Source organism: Meles meles, chromosome 3 (assembly GCF_922984935.1).
Source record: "Meles meles chromosome 3, mMelMel3.1 paternal haplotype, whole genome shotgun sequence".
In the NCBI taxonomy this organism is placed as follows: Eukaryota; Metazoa; Chordata; class Mammalia; order Carnivora; family Mustelidae; genus Meles; species Meles meles.
The window spans coordinates 134,317,006-134,340,655 of NC_060068.1; the positions used below are offsets into that span (position 1 = coordinate 134,317,006).

A 23,650-nucleotide genomic window follows, 5' to 3' on the forward strand; every position below is an offset into this window, starting at 1 on the left:
GCAGGGAATGGGCTACAAGGAACTTCCAATCAGTTTTTCAGCTTGCGGGTGTTCCAATCAGCCCTGTCACCCAGGCTTTCAGAATGAAGCAGGGAGGAAGCTAGAACTTAGAGGCTAGTGAGCTGGATATACTGTGTCAAATCTGGACCCTTTGGTAAACTCCAGAGTGAGGAGGCAAATGAAATGAATGCTGATTCCATTGATAGATGTTTATCGCCTCTAACCCAAGAGTGATCATGCCATCCCACTCCATTTTATGTTGCTGGTATTTGGGCCTGTTGTATCTTGAATCTCCTGATAAAGCAAAGCAGATTGATGGTAAATGGGCATCAGGCAAATGTGTAGGGACAGAAAGGTATTTTGCTTCTTTCTCAGGAATCGCCCAAGTCAACCTGACTTTGTAATTTAGCTTCTGTTTTCTTCTACATCCTGCAAAACATCTCCCACTCGAGGGAGCATAAAGCCAAGTCCAGATTGTCCTCTCAAACTGCTGAAGTATCCCTGGACCTTAATATTACAGGGGGTCTCCCAAGTCTTCAAATTCTGATTCAGAAATTTGGAAATTAATGTTGTGTTGGTAAAGGGGTATTCCCCTGGCTTTATGAGTTGATATATGTGCTGTGAATGAAGGAAAGTTCAGGCCATCTCCCCTGCTCATCTGGGTTTGAATTACTCGGAACACTGAATTGGGTTTATAAACAGATGCCGTATTGGACAGTTAGACAAACATCCATTTCACCCTGGAAGGTTAGATGTAGCCAGTGAATAGGAGCTTATTGCCTATACGTCTGAGGGCAGACATTGAAGAGAAGATTCACATAGAAGGGGAATAATCCCCAGAGTTTTTACCCTCATGAACCCCAAAGAAAGATGAATTAGCCATATCTGCATATCAGACATGATATGCCTGGGTCTCAAGACTGTGCAAATACCTAAGTATTTCTAAGGGTCTAAGAGTACAGTTAATAAAAGGCTGATGTGCATCAAGACCAACCTCATGTTGTTAGCAGCCTATAACTTGAGATAATGTCTGTACCCAACATGATTCATTATATTAATCACAAAATTAAAATGTAATCACAAGCCGGCAGGAGTAAAAGAGCAAATTCATAAAAGAAAAAAAAGGTGGCATAAAAAACCCCCACAGTGATCAAGACTTGACCTTGGGGAATTTATATATTGGATTAAAAGGTCTGGAGCCAAATAGAATACCAAATTTAAGTCTTCTGCTTTTATAACCCAGGCCAAATATATGCCTTTGTCATTCCATCATATAAATCAAGCTAGTACTTTTGAAAATAAGAAACTATCTCAGAATAAACTTTTCAACAAGAATTTCTCAAGGTCCATGGTCTGCTGGACATTATGCTAGGGGCTTAGGGAAGGCGATCAGATACTCCTGGCCTCAAAGGGCCTACAGTCTAGTGGTGGAGAGTGAAGACTAACACAGTTAAAATCAGAGGAAAATGAGCCCACAGCATCAACTGTTGTGCTGTGCTGGAGGGAACAGTCAGCACCATTTCTCAGAGGAATGAGAGAGATTAGAAGCGGGGTGCGGGTAGAATTCCTTCTGACAGAAGAACATAATACTCCAGAGCAAAAGCTGTGATGCCTAACACCCGAGACGGACTCCCTGCTCAGCCAGTGGTCAGCCGGGTGGACGCAAGGAAAGTTGACCCTCCTTTCTTAGTCTTGGTTTCCTCGTCTGCCACATGGTGGTATGAACAGCCCCTTAAAAGGCTCTCTGTGAAGATTGGATGGGTTCATGTTCCACTTTCTATAAACAACAGTTATTTTTACCCTTAACCAAACCACCAACACCATCTTCATTCTCAGGCTTTGGAGGATGAGGAGGCATTGTAAATGGGCACAGTTTGAAGTCAGCATTCCAAATAAAGAAAAGGTGAAAGGAGAGAAGATCTGGAGATGGGAAAGAGCCAACATTTTGCTTCTAGGCTATGGAGGACTAGCTAGACCAGAATAGAGAGCAGTTCCTCAGATGTGTAGGGAGAGGAGACTGGATAAAGATGGTAGGACCAGATGATAGGGAGAATCTTTTGTAACCCCATAGAACCCTGTACCTTAATTCTGGGAAGATACTCTGCCTTGGAAAGTGCTAGAGAGCAATGTTGGTTTGTTGACTACGGAGGCAACAGGAAGCTCAAAAATTATTTGCCAGTTGATGGAGTTGCAACATAGGAAGTAAAGATGAATCTTCCTTCTGAATTTGTAGTCCATTCAGCATCTTTATTATAAAGGCTCTGAAGCATAAGTAAAAACCCATAACAATTATGCTTTAACTGTTTGTCAGAGTTGGGTTTCCCCAGTGTTTCTGTAGACTCTCAATAGTTTATCCCCTTTTTTCTTTGCAGAACCCCATTCACATTATCATAAACTAATGGTCATAACAGGACAGGGGAAACCAGTTTTTAACTGTGAGAGAAAATAGATCAGTGAAAGTTGTTGTTTTTAAGGAATAAACATTTTTTGTTTCTTTAAGAGAGGAGATCCAAGGCCATGAAAAGAAAAATAGTTTGAATAAGGATGTAGATTGGAAAACAAGCCTTAGCTCTATAAGGAGACTCTGGGGCTTTTCAATATTTGGGATAGTAGTATTTGTCTTCTTTATTCCCTACTGGGATTTTTTTTTAATCCAAAGATAGGATTAATTATCTTAGAAGAATCTAATCTCTACCTTCATCTTTTAAACTGCAAACTGGGAGATGTTTTAAACATTATGAAAAGAAGAGAAAATCTCTCCTGACAAATAAATGCCTTGAAAAATTAGATATTAGTACTAGTCAAGTGCTCTTTCTTTTCAGAAATATTAAAATTGCATATTAGAATGGAAGGATCCTTATACTATACTCCCTCCTAATGCCACAAAAAATAAGACTTTAGGAACAATTTCAGAGACAAAAGATTATATGAAACATCCAGTTCTTCCCCTTATGGGAAATTTCTTTCTTTCTTTTTTTTTTTAACATCTCAGGCTCAATCATTTCCTAATGTGAAATTACAGATTTTTCAAATTACCATATAAAACTGCGAAAAAATTACACTTGTGACCACAGAAGAGATAGCATACGCTATCAATTTGATTTTAAAAGGCATACATCTTTTATACTACCTGTCATTTTTATAATGCCTTTTACAAATTTAATCAATACATTTTAACATTCTATATACTTTAAGTGCAATATACAATAAATATTCAAGTTTCATCTTAAACATGCTTTAGCCTTTAAATTGTTAAAACTGCAGTGCCCTTTCAATCTACTTACATAATGTCATAAAATATACATTTCAAGGTAAATGAAGTCAGCTACTTCAATTTAGTCCCTCAAACTGGTAGTAAATGAGAGGTTAACACTATGGTGCCAAACCCATTATTGAGTAAATTTAGCACCTTGGACAGCTCTGTAAAATCTTTATTGCTTTCCTGACCTGCTCGTCATGTTCTGTCTGTGTGTTCAGTGGCTCTCAGCTCTGATTGAAAGGCAATATATTAGATCCCCAACACAAACACGCTTGGGGGCTAGTTCACTGGGAGCGTAATGACATGGAGGTGAGAGCAATTTTCTGGTCACCAAAATCCAAGCACCTTGCAGGTCCATTGCACTAACTCATAGAGGACCCAGAAATTTCCTTTCTTCTTCCCATTTGCAGAAATAACTAATAGAAGCTGAATCACACTGGCAAAGCTGAACCAAATTTGGGCTATTCCTTAAATCCTTATGTCGATTCTTCAGCAAAGGACATTTTAGAATGGGCAAGATATCATTTAAGGAAATCACTTTCAGGACAAAAATCCAGGTTCACTCTCCATAAGACTGCTGGTCTGAAGTGATGTTGGGCTAGTGACTCTCTTATGGCCATGTGCCTAGTGGGGTAGTGTGACCCAGCTCCTTGGGTAGAAGAAGGATGTAACTTTATGAAGCAGGACTCACATGTTTCATTTTCAAAGGATTAAAGGGTGATTAGAGCTCTCGGTATTGCATAAGCAGAAAAAAAAGCGGTTGGATTGTGTCATTGGAAAACTTTGTCATCAAAAATATATGAGAGTAAAATGTATAGCATATACAAACAGTTGGAATTTTTTCAGGTTTATGAAAACTTCAAAGGTCTTAGAGTTTATTTTGAATTTTCCTCCTCCCTGGTTCTGTATAATTAATTAAAATAAGCACTTTGCAGAGTCCTCCGTGATAGTATTCCAAGATTGAAATTCACAAGTGCAGTTTCCGACCGCACCTCATCTTGCTTCTGACAAACAGGATACTTGTTTTTTTTTTTCCTAAAATGAAAAGAAAGAAAAATACCTTCGCTGCCAAACCCAAACACTGGTATAAATATTTATTTGAAGAAATAAATGAATGTAGACACAGAGAAGTCAAATCTTAGTAAATAAACTAACTTGATCTATTTTGTTTTAATCTTTCCTAAGAGCCAGAAAAAGCCATGAGGTTTTAGTGAGAGCAGCACAGGCCGAATTTGATATGGGGATAGGGTTTAGTGTGGCCATACCGTAGTAAATTATTAAATGCTGTGGTCAGACAATACTGTGAATAAAAAGTGGTAAATTATCTTGTAGCTTGCATTAAAAACATAAAGAAATTATTTCAGATGTATTGATTCAAACTCCACTGATTATATAATGCTTTTCACTTCTTACATGAAAAATAACTGAACTGTTTTATAAATGGGGTCTAGCAACTTAAGGCAAGCATAAATGTTTATTGAGAAGTGAAAACCCCTCTATCTCATTTTTGAATTTAGGACATTATATATGTCATAAGTAGATACTGCAGTATGACAACTATTTTATTTTATATTATAGAAAATTTAAAATTGAAAAATGCTAATATGTATCTAAAAGCTTGTCATTTCAAGAGTTGTTCAAGGATTTTTGAAGAGGCTATGGTGACAGCAAAATGAATGTAATTATATCCCTATTTTATGATCAGCGTCTACAGTATATGAAAATTGAACTCCTTTGCTTCTCCATGTGGAAATCTATTGTGTAAAATATTTAAATTTAAACTTCTTTTTGAAACTTTACTCATGGCCAAAAAAAAAAAAATCGTAAACATAACTTCTTACAAACCCCCTCTGGTCATCATGCTGTACCTTTCGGTTTGCTTCTCTGACAAGCCTCCATTTTACAAGCTTAACTTTCCTCTTCATCTTCCAGTAGAAATTAATCTGCAGAAAGGGCGGAATGAAGAGGGAGCGACTTCTTTGGGTTGAAGACAAAAATTACCACCATACGCACTTTTGTAGAGTGGGCTGTTTATTAGAAATAAGCATGCAAGCTAAATATGGAAGCCCACCTCAATGAAAAGAGGGAGTTTTTCTTCAACTGGAATGAAAAATAGAGCATACATCTAGGATAAGAGTGAATGAACAAATGGGGAAAATGACAAACAATCCTGAAATAGCAAAGGATTGCTATAAAAGAAACAGACTCTGCCAGTCATGAAAATTGGTGCAGAGGGAGCTTCCGGGGGCAGGAGACTCCTTTTGTAAGCACCTCTGATAAACGGCGCATTGCCTCAGAAATGTGGGTTTACTCTGTCACTCCCTTATATCCTGGCTCTGCCACACAAGGGAGATAAACAAAAGAAGTTTAATGCTACATGCTTCTAGTAGCCAAAGATTGATTGGAAATCCCTTGAAAATGACCCGTCTGATAAGGTCATGGTTCCTGGAATAAGCAATTAAGTACTAAATAAACACATCTTAGGGATTCATAACATGCACTGAATGACATCGATTGTAGTAATCTAGTAAATGACCTCGCAATTGTATTCAGCAATAAACATATGAGTGCTTTATCGTGCCCATGGCAGACTATCGAGTGATGTATTTTATCTTGCAGTACCAATGATGCTCACCTTTTGACTCAATTAAGTGTGTATGTGAACAGGGATAAATTGGTGATTTAACACCATTCTGGGGTTCCCCGAGCTAACTGCCTTGAAAGCAGTGCATTCGCCAAGTATGGCCAGAGGGAGCCGGAGTGTGATCTTGTGAAAAGGGAACAACTGGCCGTCACTTGGAAGATTGCATCTGCTTGTCTCTTGACAGGAAGTCATCCTCAAAAGGGCCGCAGATCTGGTGGAGGCGCTCTATGGAATGCCACACAACAACCAGGTGAGCGGCCCGGGGTCTCGGACCCACGTGGGCCTCCATGTCCCGTGGAGGAGCGCAGAGTCCCCAGTGCGTGGAGGAACAGCGAAGATGAAAGCCACTCGCATGAGTTCAGGGTCATCCTGACATAACATGTCAGGCTAGTCAGTGCTTCTCTCCTGTTTTGTACCTCTTTTACGGCCTTTTCTGTGGAATCATTTTCCTCAGGAGAAAAGGTACTCCATTTAAAGTGAATCTTCCGTGGGAGCGTGCTTCATAATTGAGGAAGAGAGTTACTGATGTTTTATTTTATTCCTCTCAGGTTTTCAAGCAAATTTAGGAGGAAAGGGGAGGGGGGGGTTAATTTCCTCTCCTAAAATGCATAATAAGACCTGAATATAATTACTGCTTCTATTCACGGAGCAGGTCTCCATATAGGATTCACATTGCTCTGGAAACAAGGAGTCTGAGCAATCATTCACTCCTTCTTTTGTGTCCCTTGAATCAGTGTCCAGGGAACAAAGTTCCATGAACAGTCAGGGACACAAGGAGTCATCTACAACCTGGTCTTAACTTTAGCAGGAAGAGGAGCTGCAGCCTCTACATGTGTGTGTGTGGCGGGGGCGGGGGGTTCCTGTATGTTACTGGCCCTGAAGGGGAACCCCATGCTGTTGTACGCAGTGAGACAGTGTGGAGGGATGGCTAAGACAGTGGCCCTTCAAAGTCAGGCAAACAAGGTTATGCAGCCCAGCTGTGTCCTTACACAGGCAAGTGTCCTTAAGCGTGAGCTTGTCACGTCTCTGTGCTTCAGTTCCCCCATGTGCACTACGGGCTCAACGATGATGACACTTGTCCCAGCTTTGCTCCAGGTTTGCTGAGAGGTTGCAGAAGTTAATGCCCTGAGCACCGTGTCTGGCATATAATAAACATTGGAAAAGATGGTTTTCCTGGGAGGATGACTAAGGGTAGCTAAAGGGAATATTCCTTTTACTTTGCAGGAGATTATTCTGAAGAGAGCGGCTGACATCGCAGAGGCCCTGTACAGTGTCCCCCGCAACCACAGCCAGCTCCCGGCCCTCACTAACACCTCGGTCCACGCAGGGATGATGGGCGTCAACTCCTTCAGTGGACAGCTGGCTGTGAATGTCTCCGAGGCATCGCAGGCCACCAACCAGGGTCAGGAACCTGCCCTCCTCCCTCTCCATGGCCCTGCCCCTTCCCAAACTCAGGCTTCGTCATGCTCCCGTCCTGCCCCCAGACCCCACCATTTATTTGGCACAAAACAGTTTTTATTTAAAAACGTTTTCTTTTCCCAAAGGGGGGATTCCTAGTTTGTATCAGATGCTGCTGTGGAATCGGGGGGATAGCCGTCACGACCGGCAGTGTGCTCTCGGAGGCTAGGGAGGACGCATGCACTTAGCCTCCTCTCCATTTGACTTTTCACCGTAAACCATGAATGACAGATCGCAAAGAGGGCTGGAATTAAAGTTCTGAGGGGCCAAAGCACATCATCCTCGCCCAGGGAATAGGAACCTGTTAACTCCAGGGTACATCTCTTAGATTGGGATTTATTTCTGCTCCAAAATGATAATTTATAGGCCCTGCATTGCCACTTCTCACGGCCCCGCTAAGTATTTATGATCTCCTAAGAAATGTGTGTTTTGCTCGCTTCCCATTTTAATCACAGAGCTAGCGCCACCAACCCACGCCCATGAATCACCCGGCCCCTTCTCTCTGGGACGCGGCGACAGGGCAAGAACCAGAGACCTTCCTGTCCCCAAGCCTTCCCGGATTGTCACCCTCATGCCCGGCTTTGCCCCCACCCCTCAGGTTTCACCCGCAACTCAAGCAGCGTGTCCCCACACGGGTATGTGCCGAGTACCACCCCGCAGCAGACCAACTATAACTCTGTCAGCACGAGCATGAATGGATACGGCACGGCCGCTATGTCCAATCTGGGCGGCTCCCCAACTTTCCTCAACGGCTCAGCTGCCAACTCGCCCTATGCCAGTGAGTAGATCTGTGTATCCTGCATTTCTGTGTGCTTGTGCTCCAAGAACTGGGCATTGTGTGGTGTGGCCCACCGTGCAGGTCTCCTCAGTCTGGGGACCCCCACCCAGGTGAAGCCAGGAAAGGCGCCATTTGTCTCCCACAGAAATCTCTGCCTCCCACCCCCTGCTCACCTTCCTCATCCCAAGGTCTCCCTTGTTGTCAGAACTTCGCTAAAACCCAAAGCAGCAGTAGGATGTCAGCACCAGAACCCAAGGTTCAAGTTGGAATGGAGATGGATTTGACCCTAGCTTCTCCCAGTTACCGACTGGCAGCCTTCTGCAAGTTCTCTCCTCTCCAAGCCTCAGTTTGCTCATCTGTATAATGGGGAGGGAACTAACACCCGCCCATATAGTTGTTGTGAGACTTTGAAAAAATAATGCGTGGAATGAGTTTGTCCTGATGCCTGACCCACAAGAGACGGAGTCGGGAAATCTAATCATCAGGATGCCGGAAGGAAGGATGGTAAGAGAAGCGGCTAGTGCAGCATCGGCACAAGCTGAGACTTAACATGTCTCCCTTTAGGAATAGGACTCCTTCAGTGATGTTGTTGTTTTAATACTTGGAATTATTTCCCCTTTGTGCTTGATATGTGCTAGAAAAGAAACAACAGCCACAACAGGAAACAACAACAAAAACTTTATTTTTTCCAAAAATCTGGCAAGATGAAAAAAACACACACACAATTTTTAAAAATTTATGTATGTATGTATGTATGTATGTATGTATGTATGCACGTATTTATTTATTTATTTATTTAGGTGTCTTGTCCTTGCCTTAAAAAAGCTTAGCTTCAAGAATTTTCAGTACGAAGGTTAGGTTGCATCGAAAGGCATCTTTTTTTTTTTTTAAGATTTATTTATTCATTTATCTGACAGACAGAGATCACAAGCAGATAGAGAGGGGGGGAAGCAGGCACCCTGCTAAGCAGAGAGCCGGATATGGGGCTCGATCCCAGGACCCTGAGACCATGACCTGAGCCGAAGGCAGAGGCTTTAACCCACTGAGCCACCCAGGCGCCCCTCGAAAGGCATCTTTACATATAAAATGTCCTGGGCTTTGTCTCTACAATCTCTCCATCTCCCTCTGAGGATTTGTACAGATAATCAAGTTTGTCTTAGACAGTGTGGGTAATTCTTCTGTTTTATAAAATGAGGCCGAACTCTTGACATCTGTGGAATGATAGAAGATGTGTTATTAAATGAAAGAACGCTCATGATTTTTTTTTAAAGAAGAGTCTTGGCTAAAAGAACCTAAAAACCGTGCGGTCTCTGATGGTGGAGATGTGGAGTGCTCTAATCTTTTGAAAGAGGAAAGATCATTCTTGGCCTTTGAGAGAGAGGTTATTTCTGAAAGTAACACTTAGGGCCTTTTACTTTCTTGGTGAATTTTTAACACTCAGTGTGTGCTAAATTTTATATTTCCACTTTATCTGTTCAGAATCAGCAGCTTTTTGAATGTTTAAAATTCCCCCAAATAATCTGCATACATCGTGTCTGCTGCTGGAATCAGTGGGGCCAGTTTCAGGATTTTGATTCATTGAAAGATTGTTTCTTATAGATCTATCATTTCAGTGTTCTGCCATCTACTCAATCAGAAAATGTTTCCATCATGACCTGAAAATTAAAAGGTGGCATTCTTAATTAAATCAATAAACTAATTGCTATATGGTTGCAATTCAATTTAGGGGCTGGGATTGCTGTCTTCGCAAGCCCGTGCAGACGCCCAGCAACTTCAGCCCGAGATTGCTTCTGTCAGACTGTGAAACTTCCAACATTTAATTTCCATTAATTGATTTCCTCAGTGCTCACAAATATAGTATTAAATTCTCAAATAGGCTCTCAGATGGGACGGTTTTATCTGCATAAATGCAAATAAAACAATAAACACAAAGCCCAGCTGATTTGAATTTTTGCCTCCATAATATTTAATTATTCATAAACCACTCATGTTGAAAAATTCCGAACAGAATAAAAAATAAAATAAGACATTGCGCTGGTGAACACACTTTGTGGTGTGGTGGCTGATAACTAATAATGTTATAACAAATGGAGCTGTTTGACTATATTTCACCCTTTCCTCTGCTAACCACCCCCCTCAAACTCCCCACCTCTAAATACACATAATGATCGCATTTGCCAACGAGATTAATTGCCTTCCTCAGTGAACCAGCAGGATTTCAAGTCTACGAATATTTAAAAATCAAACCTCCAGTGCAGGAGTTTTGCAATTTAAATGGGTGTTATTATTGAGCGTATTTTCACATTTACAAATCCTAAGAGATGTATAAAAATGCTGGCCTCATTAAAAGAAAAAGTACCGTGTAGAACATGTTTGTGAAAACTCTGAGGATGGCGGCCCCGGGTTCTGCTCCGTCAAGCATTCAGCGCCTTTGGATTGTGTTAGTGCTGAGCGCGGATTCCACGGGGTCATTTCCCCCTGATGGCAGCTGCCGCCCAGACCCATTCCCCACTTCCCTCTTTCCACAGCCAGGAGGCTGAGGGAAGGCCAGGCCCCTCCCCCGCAGGCTAGACCCCAGTGGCTCATGGGAAGGGGACCTCTTCCCCTGGTGGTTGATTTCTTTTGCAGGGGAGTGTAGTGGAGAAGACACTGGATTTGGGTCTGTTTCCTAGCTTCACCACATTCCAGCTCTGGACCTCGGGCGGGCAGGTCACTGAACTATTTCTGAGTCTCACTTTGCTCAGCTTGCTCAGGTGTAAAAACGATGTAATAGGTCCCCACTTAAGGTCGTTTTGACAGTGACATAAGATGAAAAAGACATGAAGATTCCTGGGAATGATAAAGCAACATGTAAAGTTTATTACATCATGGGAAAAATAATACAGTGGCAGGAAGGACTTAGAATTTAAATAGAATGCTTGAAAATTTCTGGGCAGGATCCATACGTTTCCCGAGGAAATGGAGGAAATAGAAGGTGAGTGTATGAAAATACTGGTCTTGAGTGGAGAGGACTCACTGTATGTGAAAGCTCTGTCTCCTGAAGCAACTAAAGATTATTAGCAACTAACAAAATAAGAATGGCCAGGCTGAAGGGACCATGGTCATTAGAGAACGTGCAGCCACAAAACTCATGTCTTCAAACAACTAGGTTCTTCCCCTCCATGAATTGCCAAAATTCCCCCATCATTGATAAACCACATCCCCACTACTACTACACTGTGAGCCTTTACACAAAGCTCCTGTCCTACTGCTCATTAATTCACAGGCATTCATGTGCAGCTCCATGGGGGATAGAGAGTTTGGAACTTTGGCTTGTGGTTCTGCATTATCTGCAAATATTGCCTGTGGCAGTCTGTCTATCCACCTGGCCTCCTCCCTACCTAGATATGTGTGTATGAAGCATTCAGGCACAGTTGTATCCTTCAGGAACTTGTAGCTTCATGGGCAGAACAGGGACACATATACACCGCCATCTGCCAGTGCTTTAAGTTGGAATCCTGGCATTCCCTTCAACCTACCCTTCTTCCTCACACCTCTCATCCCATCACTGACCACACCGTCTCAGGTTGGCCTCCTCCTGTGCCTTATATTCTCAGCATCTTTACTAGAACCTTAGTTTAGGCCCCATCTGGAATGCTTCCTTGGACACGTCCCCCATGAAGCCTTCCTTGGTTATCTTCCCTGCCTCTGCAGAGCTGGCCCTGCTCATGTCATGCTCAATGACAATGCCTTTGTCATTATTTTGTGCTACCTTATCCCTTATAAGAGCACTTTTGTTTCATGGCCTGGGAGCCCCCATGCCTTGCACATTGCCCAGAATGTAGAAGACATAGAAGATCACCACCAACAAAAGGTAGCTGGTGCTGAGTACCAAGTGATGAAAGCAGATGAGATTCCAAGAGTCTAGGGAAGGCTTGTGCTGGCAGGGTGGCCCTAGCAGGGTGGCTGGCTGAAGGGCAGAGCTGAGCTGCCTCATCTCAGTGCACCAGGAGAGATGCTGATTTCTCCTTTCCCGTTGCCCCACCCTAGTTGTGCCATCCAGTCCCACCATGGCCTCCTCCACAAGCCTCCCCTCCAACTGCAGCAGCTCCTCGGGCATCTTCTCCTTCTCACCAGCCAACATGGTCTCCGCGGTGAAACAGAAGAGTGCTTTTGCGCCAGTCGTCAGACCCCAGACCTCCCCGCCTCCCACCTGCACCAGCACCAATGGGAACAGTCTGCAAGGTAAGCCCCACTCAAGCCAATGAGATGCCCTGACTTCACCCCGCCAGGGCCTGAAGCAGATAGGTCACTGGTACAAGGGATCAGCCTCGGACTGGCCTGCTTCTTTCTGCCCTCCTTCTGTTTGTTTCTCTGTGTTCATTCTCGTTGGCCCTTGGCCCCTGGCCCCACACACGCCTTCTCTGCTGGAGTTGTCTGAGCTGTCCTCTTCCCAACTCCAGCAATTCTGCTCAGGCCCAGGATTTGCTTAAGATTACTATTTCCACCTACTAATATCATCATTTCTCTTTTCTCCTCTTCCATTCCCTGTGGTCGCCATAATCAGACCAGTCTTTTGTGGACTCTAGCAAGTTCTCCACTGCAGGGTCTCTCCCGGGACTGGCCTTCTCCTGAAGTAGGTCACTTAACCTTCCATTCCTATTGCCTGTGTCAGAGTGAACGTGTGTGGGGCTGATTATGGGGAGTGGGTGAGCCATGGCCTGACCAGAACCCTGAGGTTAGAGTGTTGTAGACCAAAGACCCCAAGACTGACTGCTGGGAACCAGAAACCCCAGATGTTACTAGAGGATTCTGGTTCATGTTAAAATTGTTCCATTTTGGTCCCATCATGGAGTATGGAAAATAAGAGTCACCAAGAATTGAGGTGACCTCTCTACTCATTGAGGAAAAAGACCCCACCCTTTTAAAACAGGGCTACTCCATCTCAAATTTTTCTCGTGTGCTAGCACTGTTGACCTGCACAAGCTCATTCATCTCTCACAGCAGGACTGTGTGCTCTGGGCATTCGAAGCCTCAACTTTACAGATGAGAAAACTCAAGGTCAGGGAGGTTATGAAATTGTTTGACTTCCAGCAGTAGCGTGTGGCCGAAGCTGGCTTCAAACTCAGACTCAAAATTTCATCTCCTCCTTCCATCTCCCAAGCACTGTATTACTCAGAAGTGGTAAAAAAGATGCACCCAGGATTCCCAAGGCAGCTGGAAAGGAAATAAGATCAGTAGAATAATCAGCTACCATTTATTTAGCCCTGAATCATGTGTCGGGCACTGCGCTCAGCACTGAGCATGTGTTCTCATATTTAATCCCCACCACCTCCTGGTGGAATACGAGGACATTATGATCTCCATTGTACAGATGATAACGCTGAAGTGCAAGGAGAGGAAATACCTGCCTATAGGCATCGCCCCTAAATGGGGAAGATGAATGTAAACCCCACAGGGCCTGTGCCCTGAGCCCCTAGCCTACACGGCTCCCCACAGTGCCTTCCCGCAGTGGTCATCATGCCACCTTCACTGACGGAGGTCAGCCATGGGGGGCGGGAGGGGTCAGGAGGCCGGCATACCCACCTGGCATCTCTCAGCCCTGTCTCTCATGTATATGTGTGTTATGTATTGTATGTTATGTATGTCTGTTATTTATGTTATTTACACAGGGCACACATGTACTCTGACTGGACGCTTTACTTGCTATAATCTTACATTAATTCTTCCAAAGACCCTATGAAGTCAGTTCCATTCCCTTTACAGAGATGGGTAAATTCAGGCCCAGTTTCCTCAGGGTCACACAGCTAGTACTGATAGAGCCAAAATTGAACCCAAACTGCATGATTCCAGAACCTGAGCTCCTAATCACTCTGACTTTCTGACTCCACACAGGCTCAGCTAAACATTCTTCAGAAACCTGTTGGCAAATCTGGCCAGCACAGCCAAAGTCATGCCCGGAATAATATGCTGGGGGCCCTCCCTTGAACAGCATTGGGAAAGCCATCTCAGAGGGCAGAGGAAGATAATCTGAGCTACATTTCAGGCAACATTCCTCACAAGGGGTCATGCCCACCGCCACACAGGGGAGCCACCCATTCGTACACATCTCAGTCATTTTCAGCTGAAAATAATGCTTTGTCATCCTCAGTGCACCTCCGGCTGGTCTACTCGGGATACAATGCTTAAGTGAATCTGACTTATAATGGGTTTAAATACAGATAAAACCTATGGAAAGGGAAATCTGCCATTCTTGAGCTGCCTATCACAGCCCTCATTAAGACATAGATTTCATATCAAAATAATATAGAAAGGGGTTTGGAATCAGCAGCTGAGAGGTGGGGCTTGAGAAGCAAAGGCCTGCAGCTCTTGGGAGGTCTGCAGCTGGATCCCCTGCCTGCGGCGACTTAAGCAGGCAGCCCTTCTGCAAGGCCCTGTGTCTCTGCATGTGTGTGCACCAAGCAGAGAGCAGGAAGGGACTGAAAACAGGGACTCAGCCCAGACGGTAGAATGTTCTGGGTTCAGAGAACATCCGGTGGGGTGTGTGTGTGTGTGTGTGTGTGTGTGCGTGCATGTGTGTGTGCAGGTGCTCTTAAGTAATAATGAAATGTACTGAAGACAGGGACTCATGTAAAATTTGTTCATTTGTCACCCAGGGCATTTCTAACCCAAGTCTGCACAGGTTGCAAAAGTACAGAGGCTGTTCCCCCATGCTCTGCTTAGCAGTCCGATCGCCATGTCTCCATCACATCTCTCACACACAGCTGCACAGTGGGGAGGGTTCAAGGTGAAATTCAGGACACGCTTTGTGCTGAATTTGCTGTCATGGATGACATTGCCCTTACCTTCTGTTTGAGCATGTGTCCAGGAGAGTCTTTCTGCTGGTTTTTGCTTTTCCAATACCATCATGTACCAAACGGCTGTGGAAGGGGGCAGGGGAAGAGGTATGAGTACAGAAATTAAAGTCGAATTAACTGACACCATTTTCCTTGAAGCTGTCCTGTCCATCTTCCTGCCACTCTCACCAGGCAGGGCCCACACACCTAGGATTGCCCCTTGGCCCTCTGTACACCATCCCTGCTGCCCAGGGTGCACTATACAATTGCTTCTGGGGGGCTCCTGCCTGAGACCTTGGGATCCCCTGAAGAAAGGAACATTGGGACAAGGGGCTCCTAGACCTGCAGCTAAAGAATGACCTCATCATTAGTCTTCTACATTCTGCTTGTCTATGGAGAAAGGACATGGGAGGTTTGTAGAATGGCGGAGTGCAGGGGGACCGCCTCCTTCCATGTCTCATTGTTACAGTGATTTCGTTTGGACCCACCTAGCTCAGAACGGGGACCATTAAGACGGCAAGTGACAGAGGAAGAGTTGGTTAAGCAAATGGACTGTCTAAATAAGATCAGAGGTGACGTGTTTAGGCTGTTTGAGGGTTTTAAAGACCTGTGTACCTCCAGCTGCCCTTCTGCGGATAGTACATCACTCTGGGTCTTTTTAGCCAGCTCCTTAAAGACCTTTTACCCCAGGGGCCCCATCTTGGCCTCCTCTAGTGATTGCATGTATGTTTATTCCCCAGCGAACACGCCGTGCAGTCTCCCGTGATGGTGACGACAGTGGTCACAGCTTCTCACATAGGAGGGCTTGTTCCCAGCCAGGCTTCAGCCTCATCTCATTCCCAACCACCCTTAATGTAGGCGGCTTGCTGTCCCCATTCTATAGATGCAGATACTGAGCCTTCGAGCTAAGGTGGCTCATCCAGGGTTGCACAGCTAGCAAACTGGGAGAGCCTGGGCTTAAACCCCTGGCAGACTGATACTGTGTAAGCCCCTATGCTCTATGGTCATACTGCCGTGAAGTCACTGGGTCAGGCTCTGGTGGACTTCAAAATCCTGGCCTTCAAATCTGTGCTGTATTAAAGGAAACACAGCACCACAGCAAAGCAAACAGATCTGTCTGGGAGAGGCTAGGCACCCACCTGGACGTTCAGAGGAGGGAAAGTTCAGGGAGAACTCAGAACAGCCTTATGGAGAAGGCTGCCATTGAGCTGGACCTTGGATGAAGGGCAAGGGGGATTCAGGCAGAGAGAGATGGGGAGAGAGGGCATTTGAAGCAGAGGGTTGAAGATGATCGGAGCCTCAGAGCAATGTGCAGTAACCAGCAAGCCATTTGGCATCCTGGGGCATGGAGGCCAAGGAGTGGGGATAAGGTTCAGTGCGGAAGTCCTTATGTGGAAGTCATAAATTTCATTCTTCCCATGTATATCATAATTCACGATTTCTCCTGTGGTCCCAACGGGCTTTCTCTCCCAAAACCTTGGACGAATTACCACATGTCTGAGAAATTTTTTTTTTTAGGATAAAACAACTCTTATCTCAGCATTTCTGGAGTCTCACAGATATGCTATTAAAAAATCTAAATTTTGTGGTCAAAACAAATCTAGAAACTGGTGCTAACTGAATCCCAGGCTTGGAGAGCCACAACACAACTAAGTTTATTAAAAGCTCTGAGACAGACATCCCACAGTTAAACAAAAAAAGAGTATTCCATTTAGTTCTCTAAATTTATTCGCCCAGAGAACCCTTTTCTGAATGTTAAGACCAATTAACATCCCATGAAAAACTTTTGAAAATGTGTCTATATTTTGGATTTAAAAAGAAAATTCAGAGACATCTTCTTCCATTCCCATCTAGGTAAAGTCATTGATAAATCCTGATGCTGACTCCCCAGGTGTGTCTATTTTCCTAGGTCAAAGACTTGAGTGACCCACTCTGCCCAGCCATTGTCCTGGAGACATCCTCTCCCTTCTCCAAAGGCTTATGCCCCCTAGAGCATGGATTCTATGCAATTTCAGGCCTCAGAGGACTTCATTAATCAAGAGAGAGGCAGCCCCAAGGAGGCTGTCAGCATGCCATTGGGCTCCCCCACAGTGTAGTGATTTTAAACCCTAACCATGTCCTGGACAGTCCCTGCAATGAAAAATTAAAAACAAAAGACCAGAGTGATTTCACAGAAACTGTACCCACACACTGATTTTTTTTTTTTTTTCCTCACCTTGTTGGAGCTCGGGCTGACTGGCCCCACCTGACTCTCCACATCCTGTAGTCCGGCAGCAATCTCGTAGAGTTGTCTTTTCTCTGTGCACATGCTCAATTTGTGCAAGATCTCTCCCCCCACGCCCGCCCCATTCTGTTCCCGATTAGCTCAGAATTCTTACACATATGGTGGTTTGAGGAAGACCACATTCCACCCTCTCACTCCAAACTCTCCCAGCTCTGCAAAACTTTTCCTTTTGTCTTTGTTCTTATCAAAACGTGAAAACCATAATGCCAAATGCATGACCTTTTGAACCAATAGTTTTCTGACCTCCTGTCAGAGGACGTAATCCCCCAGCTGCCGGGGAAAATGGCGGAGCCACCTCGGTCTTATGATGTCTTGTGATGTTTGGCATGTGTTGCTCTTTGAGAGTGTTGTGTCCTCATGGAAATCTTCATGGCCCCCACTTGGGCAAGTCAGTGTGCCAGCAGCATTTCTGGAACATTCCAAGCCTCAGACACCCATCCCTCTCACCCACATAAGTAATCTTGAGGATTGCAGCACAGATACAAGAAAAATAGCTCCCCAAAACCCAGGAGCTTCCCTGCAATCATGCAGGGGGATTACTTTATAAAAAGGCCTCTTTAGAGGTAGAGCAACTCAGAGTCTGCAAACAGAATTCTTTTCCTGAAATTTATTTATCACTAAGTGTTCTGCGTCTAGAGTTTAGGAAGTCACAGATGAGACTTAAGGAGCTGTGACCCCGATTTAATATGTGGAGTTTGGGGTGTAGGTACAAATGAGATCCCATTGTTTCTACTAGACTCTAAGAGAAGTCTGAGGGCCAACAAAGGCAAGGTAGGAAAGTGTGAGCAGACCAAAACTACCCCCTCATCATTTGCTATGATGTATAAACTGGGCTCTTCTGTATTTTAAAAAATTCACATCTCCATCTTCTCCTGCAAGAATTCAGAAGAGCTGGTGGTTGTGAGTGGGCATTTCTGCACAGCGGCTTTGGGGGATCCCCCTCCAGAGAAGGCTTGCCATGCCCTTGGCAGAGGCCCCTCCATCCCTATTAGTGCACTTTGCTCACTTATGTTCCCAGTCCGGGCTCTAGGGGCATTGGAGTTTGTGACCCCTATATTCCAGATTAAGAAGCGCTGTTAGCTATGGACTAGCACATCAGTTAGCTTTGCTTTATAACTTTTAACGGGGCCCAAGTGGAGGTTTAATCTAATTAATCAAGCACATGATTCAGGTACAATACACTGCTAGATTTTTTTTTTTTCCTGGCCATCCAGAATTAAAAAACAAAAAAAAACCTGATGTTTTCAGGGCTCAGATAATAAATGTTGGCCTGTCCCACTGACCAAATTAGAAGGAAGTTTGTCAGTTCTCCGTTTTGCATCCTGTGGATGCAGCCTGAGCTGCCTGGCTGGACCATGGGGGTTGCCCTTTAATGCCGCGCTCACAAAGTGGGTTTGGGTGGAGGGCAAAACTAGGACTGTCTTCCATAAGGGTGCCCTGACCCATCTCCGGCCTAGACGAAAGATCCTTAGGGAGGCAGAGCCATGCCGAGCTGTCACTGTGCAGAAACCCCTTCCCCCCATCCTCTAACCCCTTTGCCTCTGGGGCTGCAGCATCTTGAATTCTCCTGTTAAGGCTTGGGTTAAAAGTCTGAGCTCCTCGTTTTAGTCAGATCTAGGGCTCACTTGAATCTTAGGGGGACTGCTTTTCCAACTGATCCCAGATCTTTGGGGGTTTAAGTTGGTCTGCATTTGGCAAGAGGCACTTCCTGTTTCTAAGAAAAATGGCTTATGAGGGCTTACGAAAAAGACTCCAGGAGCTTTTGGACTGCAAAACGGCTCTTGCAAAACAACATTTGTATGATTTACGTGTACATGAATCAGAAACATGTGGATTAAATTTCCCTGTGAATACAGATGGGTTTAAAAATTAACGGAAAAAGTGTTTGGCAAAATACATTTTTTAATTGAATTAAAATGTTGGGGGTGGGGGAAGGGAAACCAGAGGCTGCGGGGCTCAGGGCCTCACCTAGCCTCCCTATGTGGGCAACAAGTTTGTGATAGTTGGGGTTTGCTTAAAAACAGGCACATTCTTCCGGACATGAGAGTTGGGACACGAAGAGGGCCACTTCCTAGTGTCAGTCATCACTGACAAGAACATTAGTTTAAATTTAGAATTAACAATGAGGAGAAAGCACAGACTTTCTCTCTCCTCTTTGGACGCAAAGATGGCTGCCTCTTGCTATTAATAGACACATCGCTCTTCCTTCCATATAATTCAAATGCCACACATCTTAACTTTCTCACAGACGTCCCTCCATTCCTCATGCTCATCATGTGAAGTACGCTGTGGGAGGTGATGCCTATTTGATAGAAGAAGAAACATAGCCCAGAGACGTCAAACCACTAGCGTGAGGTCACACAGCTAGTTTAACAGCAGAAGGGATGAATTAAAAGTAATAGCAGCTAACCTCTATGAGGTCTTTACTGGGAACTGACTCTGGGCCAAGCACTTCACATAGGTTATTTTATTTAACTCTCCCAACAGCCCTAAAAATGTCACTGCTCTTACAAACATCCTAAACTGCATTTTCTTGCTGAGGAGGCAGAGACTCAAAGAAACAAGTAACTACCTAGGCGGGTAAGGGTGGGGAAGGAGGGGCAGCCTACTCAGAAAGCAGGAAAGTCGGAGGTAGAAGGCTGGTGTATAGGATTCCCTGCTTTTCTAAATACCACTGTGTGGGGCCTCCGAACTCAGAACACTTTGAAAGATTTTTTGATTACCCCAGGATCTTACCCCAGCTTTCCTAGGCCATAATTTTCTAGGAACGTGGTCAGACCATTCCAGAATCTTGAGTGAAGCTGTAGTATAGGGGACACCCTGCAGTTCCATGCAAACCTGCCTTCCCCTCCTCCTGCATACTTTCTCCCAGCTTCATTTGGCCCCCAAATAAGGCCTGCGGTGGCTGGCCCTTGCGTCTCCTGGGCATGCCGACTGAAATGAAGGCATTCAGCTTGTTGCCCCAGTACCCCGACTTCGTGCACACAAGAGCACTGAGCCATGGGTTTTTCTGTAACTGGCAGTTGGGATGAACGGGTTTCTTTTCTTTTTTCTTTTCTTTTTTTTTTTTTTTCAACTTTATATTATGGAAGTGAAGGGAAGGGGGAAAAAAGAGTGACAAATTGAAAATTCTCACTATTCTGCAAGGTTTGGGGCCACCACTTTCCCAGCGGTATTCAAACTATGCAACTTTCCAGTTATGTCTCAAAATTGAAATCAGACTTGGAGGATGTTTAGCCTCTTCTGTTAAAGACACATACACAGACTGATAGATTAACATTCTTAATAAAGTACATGTACATTTTATAACAAAAACTCACTCCAGGGAAGATGAGAGCACATTTGTGACTAATATTCAACCAACATAGTGGTGTGTGGGTGTTTTTTCCCATCTTTTTTTTTCCCCCCTCAGTGAGAAGTTTGGATGCAAAACCATTGACTTTTGTCTTCTCTTTCCACAGCGATATCTGGCATGATTGTTCCTCCCATGTGAAAGCATTGCCTTGAAGAATTTTATTAATGAAGAGGTTGGATTCTGCTACAGAGAGTAATCTGATACAAGTCCCCGAGTGGAACTTTTAACTCAGGCCTTTTTAAGAGGAATCACAGTAACTGCAGATTTTTAAACAAACAATATCACCGATCTTGCAAATACTGAAGTTGGAAGGGATCTGCAAGTGCAGAGTGTTGGTTAAAAATTGTACCTCCTAAGTATTTGGGGGATATATTTATTCTGTGTTGATAAAAGCAAATCCACTTTTTCTTTCTCTTTCTCTCTCTCTTTTTTTAAGCTTAACTCTGCAATCATTTGTCTTTTATAAACCGTAAAGCTGTATACAAGGGACACTATAAATAAGACTCCATGTTTTAATTTATGATGTTTTTAAAGCTGTGTAAAGGGAGAATGAAGTGGTGATATTTACAAAAAAGTCAAAAAGGAAAAAAAAAGGAAAAAAGAAAAAAAAAAAAAAAGCTTGTATGGGACAGAATAGGAATGCCAGTTAGATTTTTTAGAAAACTAAGGGTCGGCTTTTGCGCCTTAAAGCATATCAAATGGTAGTTAGTTCAGACAGTGCATTTTCAGTATCTCACTTAACATGCCATCCCTTAGCGGTGCAAGCTTGTTGATCTCTTTGGTATTGTTGTCTTAAGTAACTGTGTAAATAAATGCAGCCTGGAAAGTTAAAAAGTGATATAAGCGATCACATTTTCCCCTTCTACTCCAAAATCCAGTGCCTCTAGACAGATTGTTAAAACTGCGTATTTAAACCCGATACCATTCTCTCTTTCACTTGTGTCAACTTCTTCTGAAGCCAATGGCCTCTCGAGAGCTTGATGGCACACCTACTGTGTGCGAATCTCCTAGGAGACTTCATGGAACAGGGTCCAGGCACAGAGTTCCACATTCTGCCCTCCAGTTACCAAGCCAAAATCCCACTTTCATGCCGCCATTTGCAAGTTGTAGAGTGTGCTCATCCTAAATGCTGACTTCATACCAATCCTCCAAAAGCTGACGAAAGCAACATGGCAGGAGGCTCAGATTTCCCGTTTGAGATAACGCGCCTCTATCGGTGACCCTTACCGTGTGTAACGTAATAGATTAGAGCAACAGGTTAAGTGCTTTGGAATTAAGAGTAAAAGGAAAACTGGGAGAAAGGAGAAGAAGGTTGAGAGCTCCGACATGTAGTTTTCTGTTCTATGGGATTTTTTGCTCTCACCATCTGGGAAGTGTTCTTAAAAGTAAGAATAAATAGCAAAGAAGCAGCAAAGCTCTGAGGATGCATTTGCCTGATATTTTTTCCTTTGCTGTTGTGTTTTTGTATGTAGTTATAAATACTGTAGATTTTTTGTGATTTTTGCCAAAGTCGTTGTTCTATTTATACATTTTAATGTCTTAAGACAGTTTTTCAATATCACAAAAAGATTTTACTGCATATTTTGCAAAGAAAAAAAAAGCTCACTACCTTTAGCTTGCACATACTTGCAAAGTTAATTAAAAGGCTTTTTGTTTTAAAGGGGATTTTGTAAAATATCCATATAAATAATGTATTTATCTTTGGAATTTGTACATTGCTTTCCCCTTCTTCCTTTTCCTCCCACTTCCAGTTATTTTATTGTGTATGTTTGCTATGTGAAAAGTGCGTATTTGTTTGGTTACCTACAGTTGTATTAGCTGTTTCAATGTGATTTTTAAACATTTCATTTATAGTTATTTTTAGTTTTGTTTTAAACCATGCTTCAATTTTTTTTATTTCCACCCAAAAGCCATTGTTTATTTTTGTATTATTTGTAAGTTAAGAAGTTTTTTCCAATATATGGCAAAAAAAAATAGTAGCATATTATTCTTGTAGCATTTAGTTCTGTAGATTAAAAAAAATGTATCCTTTGCTTTGGAAGCTTACAAAAAAAAAAAAAACCCTAATGCTGTTTTACTCTATTAATATGCATGGAATCTCTCCCTTTGGAGTGACGCATTTTGTGCATTAAATTTGGGGGAGAAACTTCATAGAAATCAATGAACATACTTTCTTTCTTAAGTCTGCTTGTATATTTCCTCTGTCTTTCACATAAATATAAACCAGCAGATTGGATGCCTTAACAATGCAAATCATATTCATTTCACTTGTACATTGTAACTGTGCACCAGAACTGTCAGTCATCACTAACATTCTAAGAAAAAAGAAAAAGAAAAAAGAAAAAAAAAAAACAAAGAAATGGAAAAGCACAAAAGAACTGTTTTGTTACCTTAAGACAATGTAACTTTTTCTAGTAGAGCAAGAAATTTACAACAATGCTGCAACTGTGCATGCCCCCATATGGATTTTGCAATGGTTTTCACTAGACTGTCAGAGTGCGATTTTTATGGGGTTGGGGCGGGGTGGGGAGGGGAGTTGTGGGAGGGAAGGGAGGGGAGGAAGGCTGATTTTTCAAGGTGAGAAATAATAATAATGATGATTAATAATAATAAAAAAACTGGAAAATGTAAGCAAGGTGGACGCATTGCTTCTCGGTACTCAGAAAGGTTGTCTGAATTCGTGTGGTAACGCTGGCCTGAAGATGTATACAATTTAAAGCCATATTTTGTCTGGTGAGCCCCTTAACTGTTTGTGAAGGAATGGTCAGCCGGAGAGGAGTCCGGCTCAGACCCTGACAATAAACGCCACCCGTCTGTCAGCCATGTATAGTGGTTAGAACTTCTCTGGAAAGTCCAAAGAGCCTTTAAAATATGTAGAATTTGTGTTCTGTCGCCTCTATTTATATTGATTAGATGAAAAGATGTTCTGGCCCTCTGACCCTCTTTCTTCTACACAAAACTTCTACAAGTAAAAGATGTTCCCCTAAATACAGAATATGGCTTTAAGAAGAAAATGAAACAGAGAATTAAGATTTCATTTTTGGGGGAAAAATACAG

The 23,650-nt window shown here is 43.4% G+C and overlaps 1 protein-coding gene across 6 annotated transcripts in view; it reads left to right on the top strand.

Annotated features, from left to right (window-relative positions):
- EBF1 (EBF transcription factor 1) overlaps window positions 1-23,094 on the top strand; it is a 387,643-nt gene extending 364,549 nt beyond the window's left edge. For 3 of the 6 annotated variants that reach the window (XM_046001039.1, XM_046001042.1, XM_046001040.1), the window contains exons 12-17: window positions 6,088-6,153; window positions 7,128-7,305; window positions 7,960-8,139; window positions 12,169-12,363; window positions 12,686-12,754; window positions 20,700-23,094. In XM_046001039.1, coding sequence (XP_045856995.1) covers window positions 6,088-6,153; window positions 7,128-7,305; window positions 7,960-8,139; window positions 12,169-12,363; window positions 12,686-12,753 — 687 coding nt within the window. In that variant the 3' untranslated portion in view covers window position 12,754; window positions 20,700-23,094. The remainder of the gene's footprint in view (window positions 1-6,087; window positions 6,154-7,127; window positions 7,306-7,959; window positions 8,140-12,168; window positions 12,364-12,685; window positions 12,755-20,699) is intronic. The other 3 variants (XM_046001043.1, XM_046001044.1, XM_046001045.1) reach the window with 1 other exon arrangement.
- The last annotated feature ends 556 nt before the right edge of the window (window positions 23,095-23,650 follow it).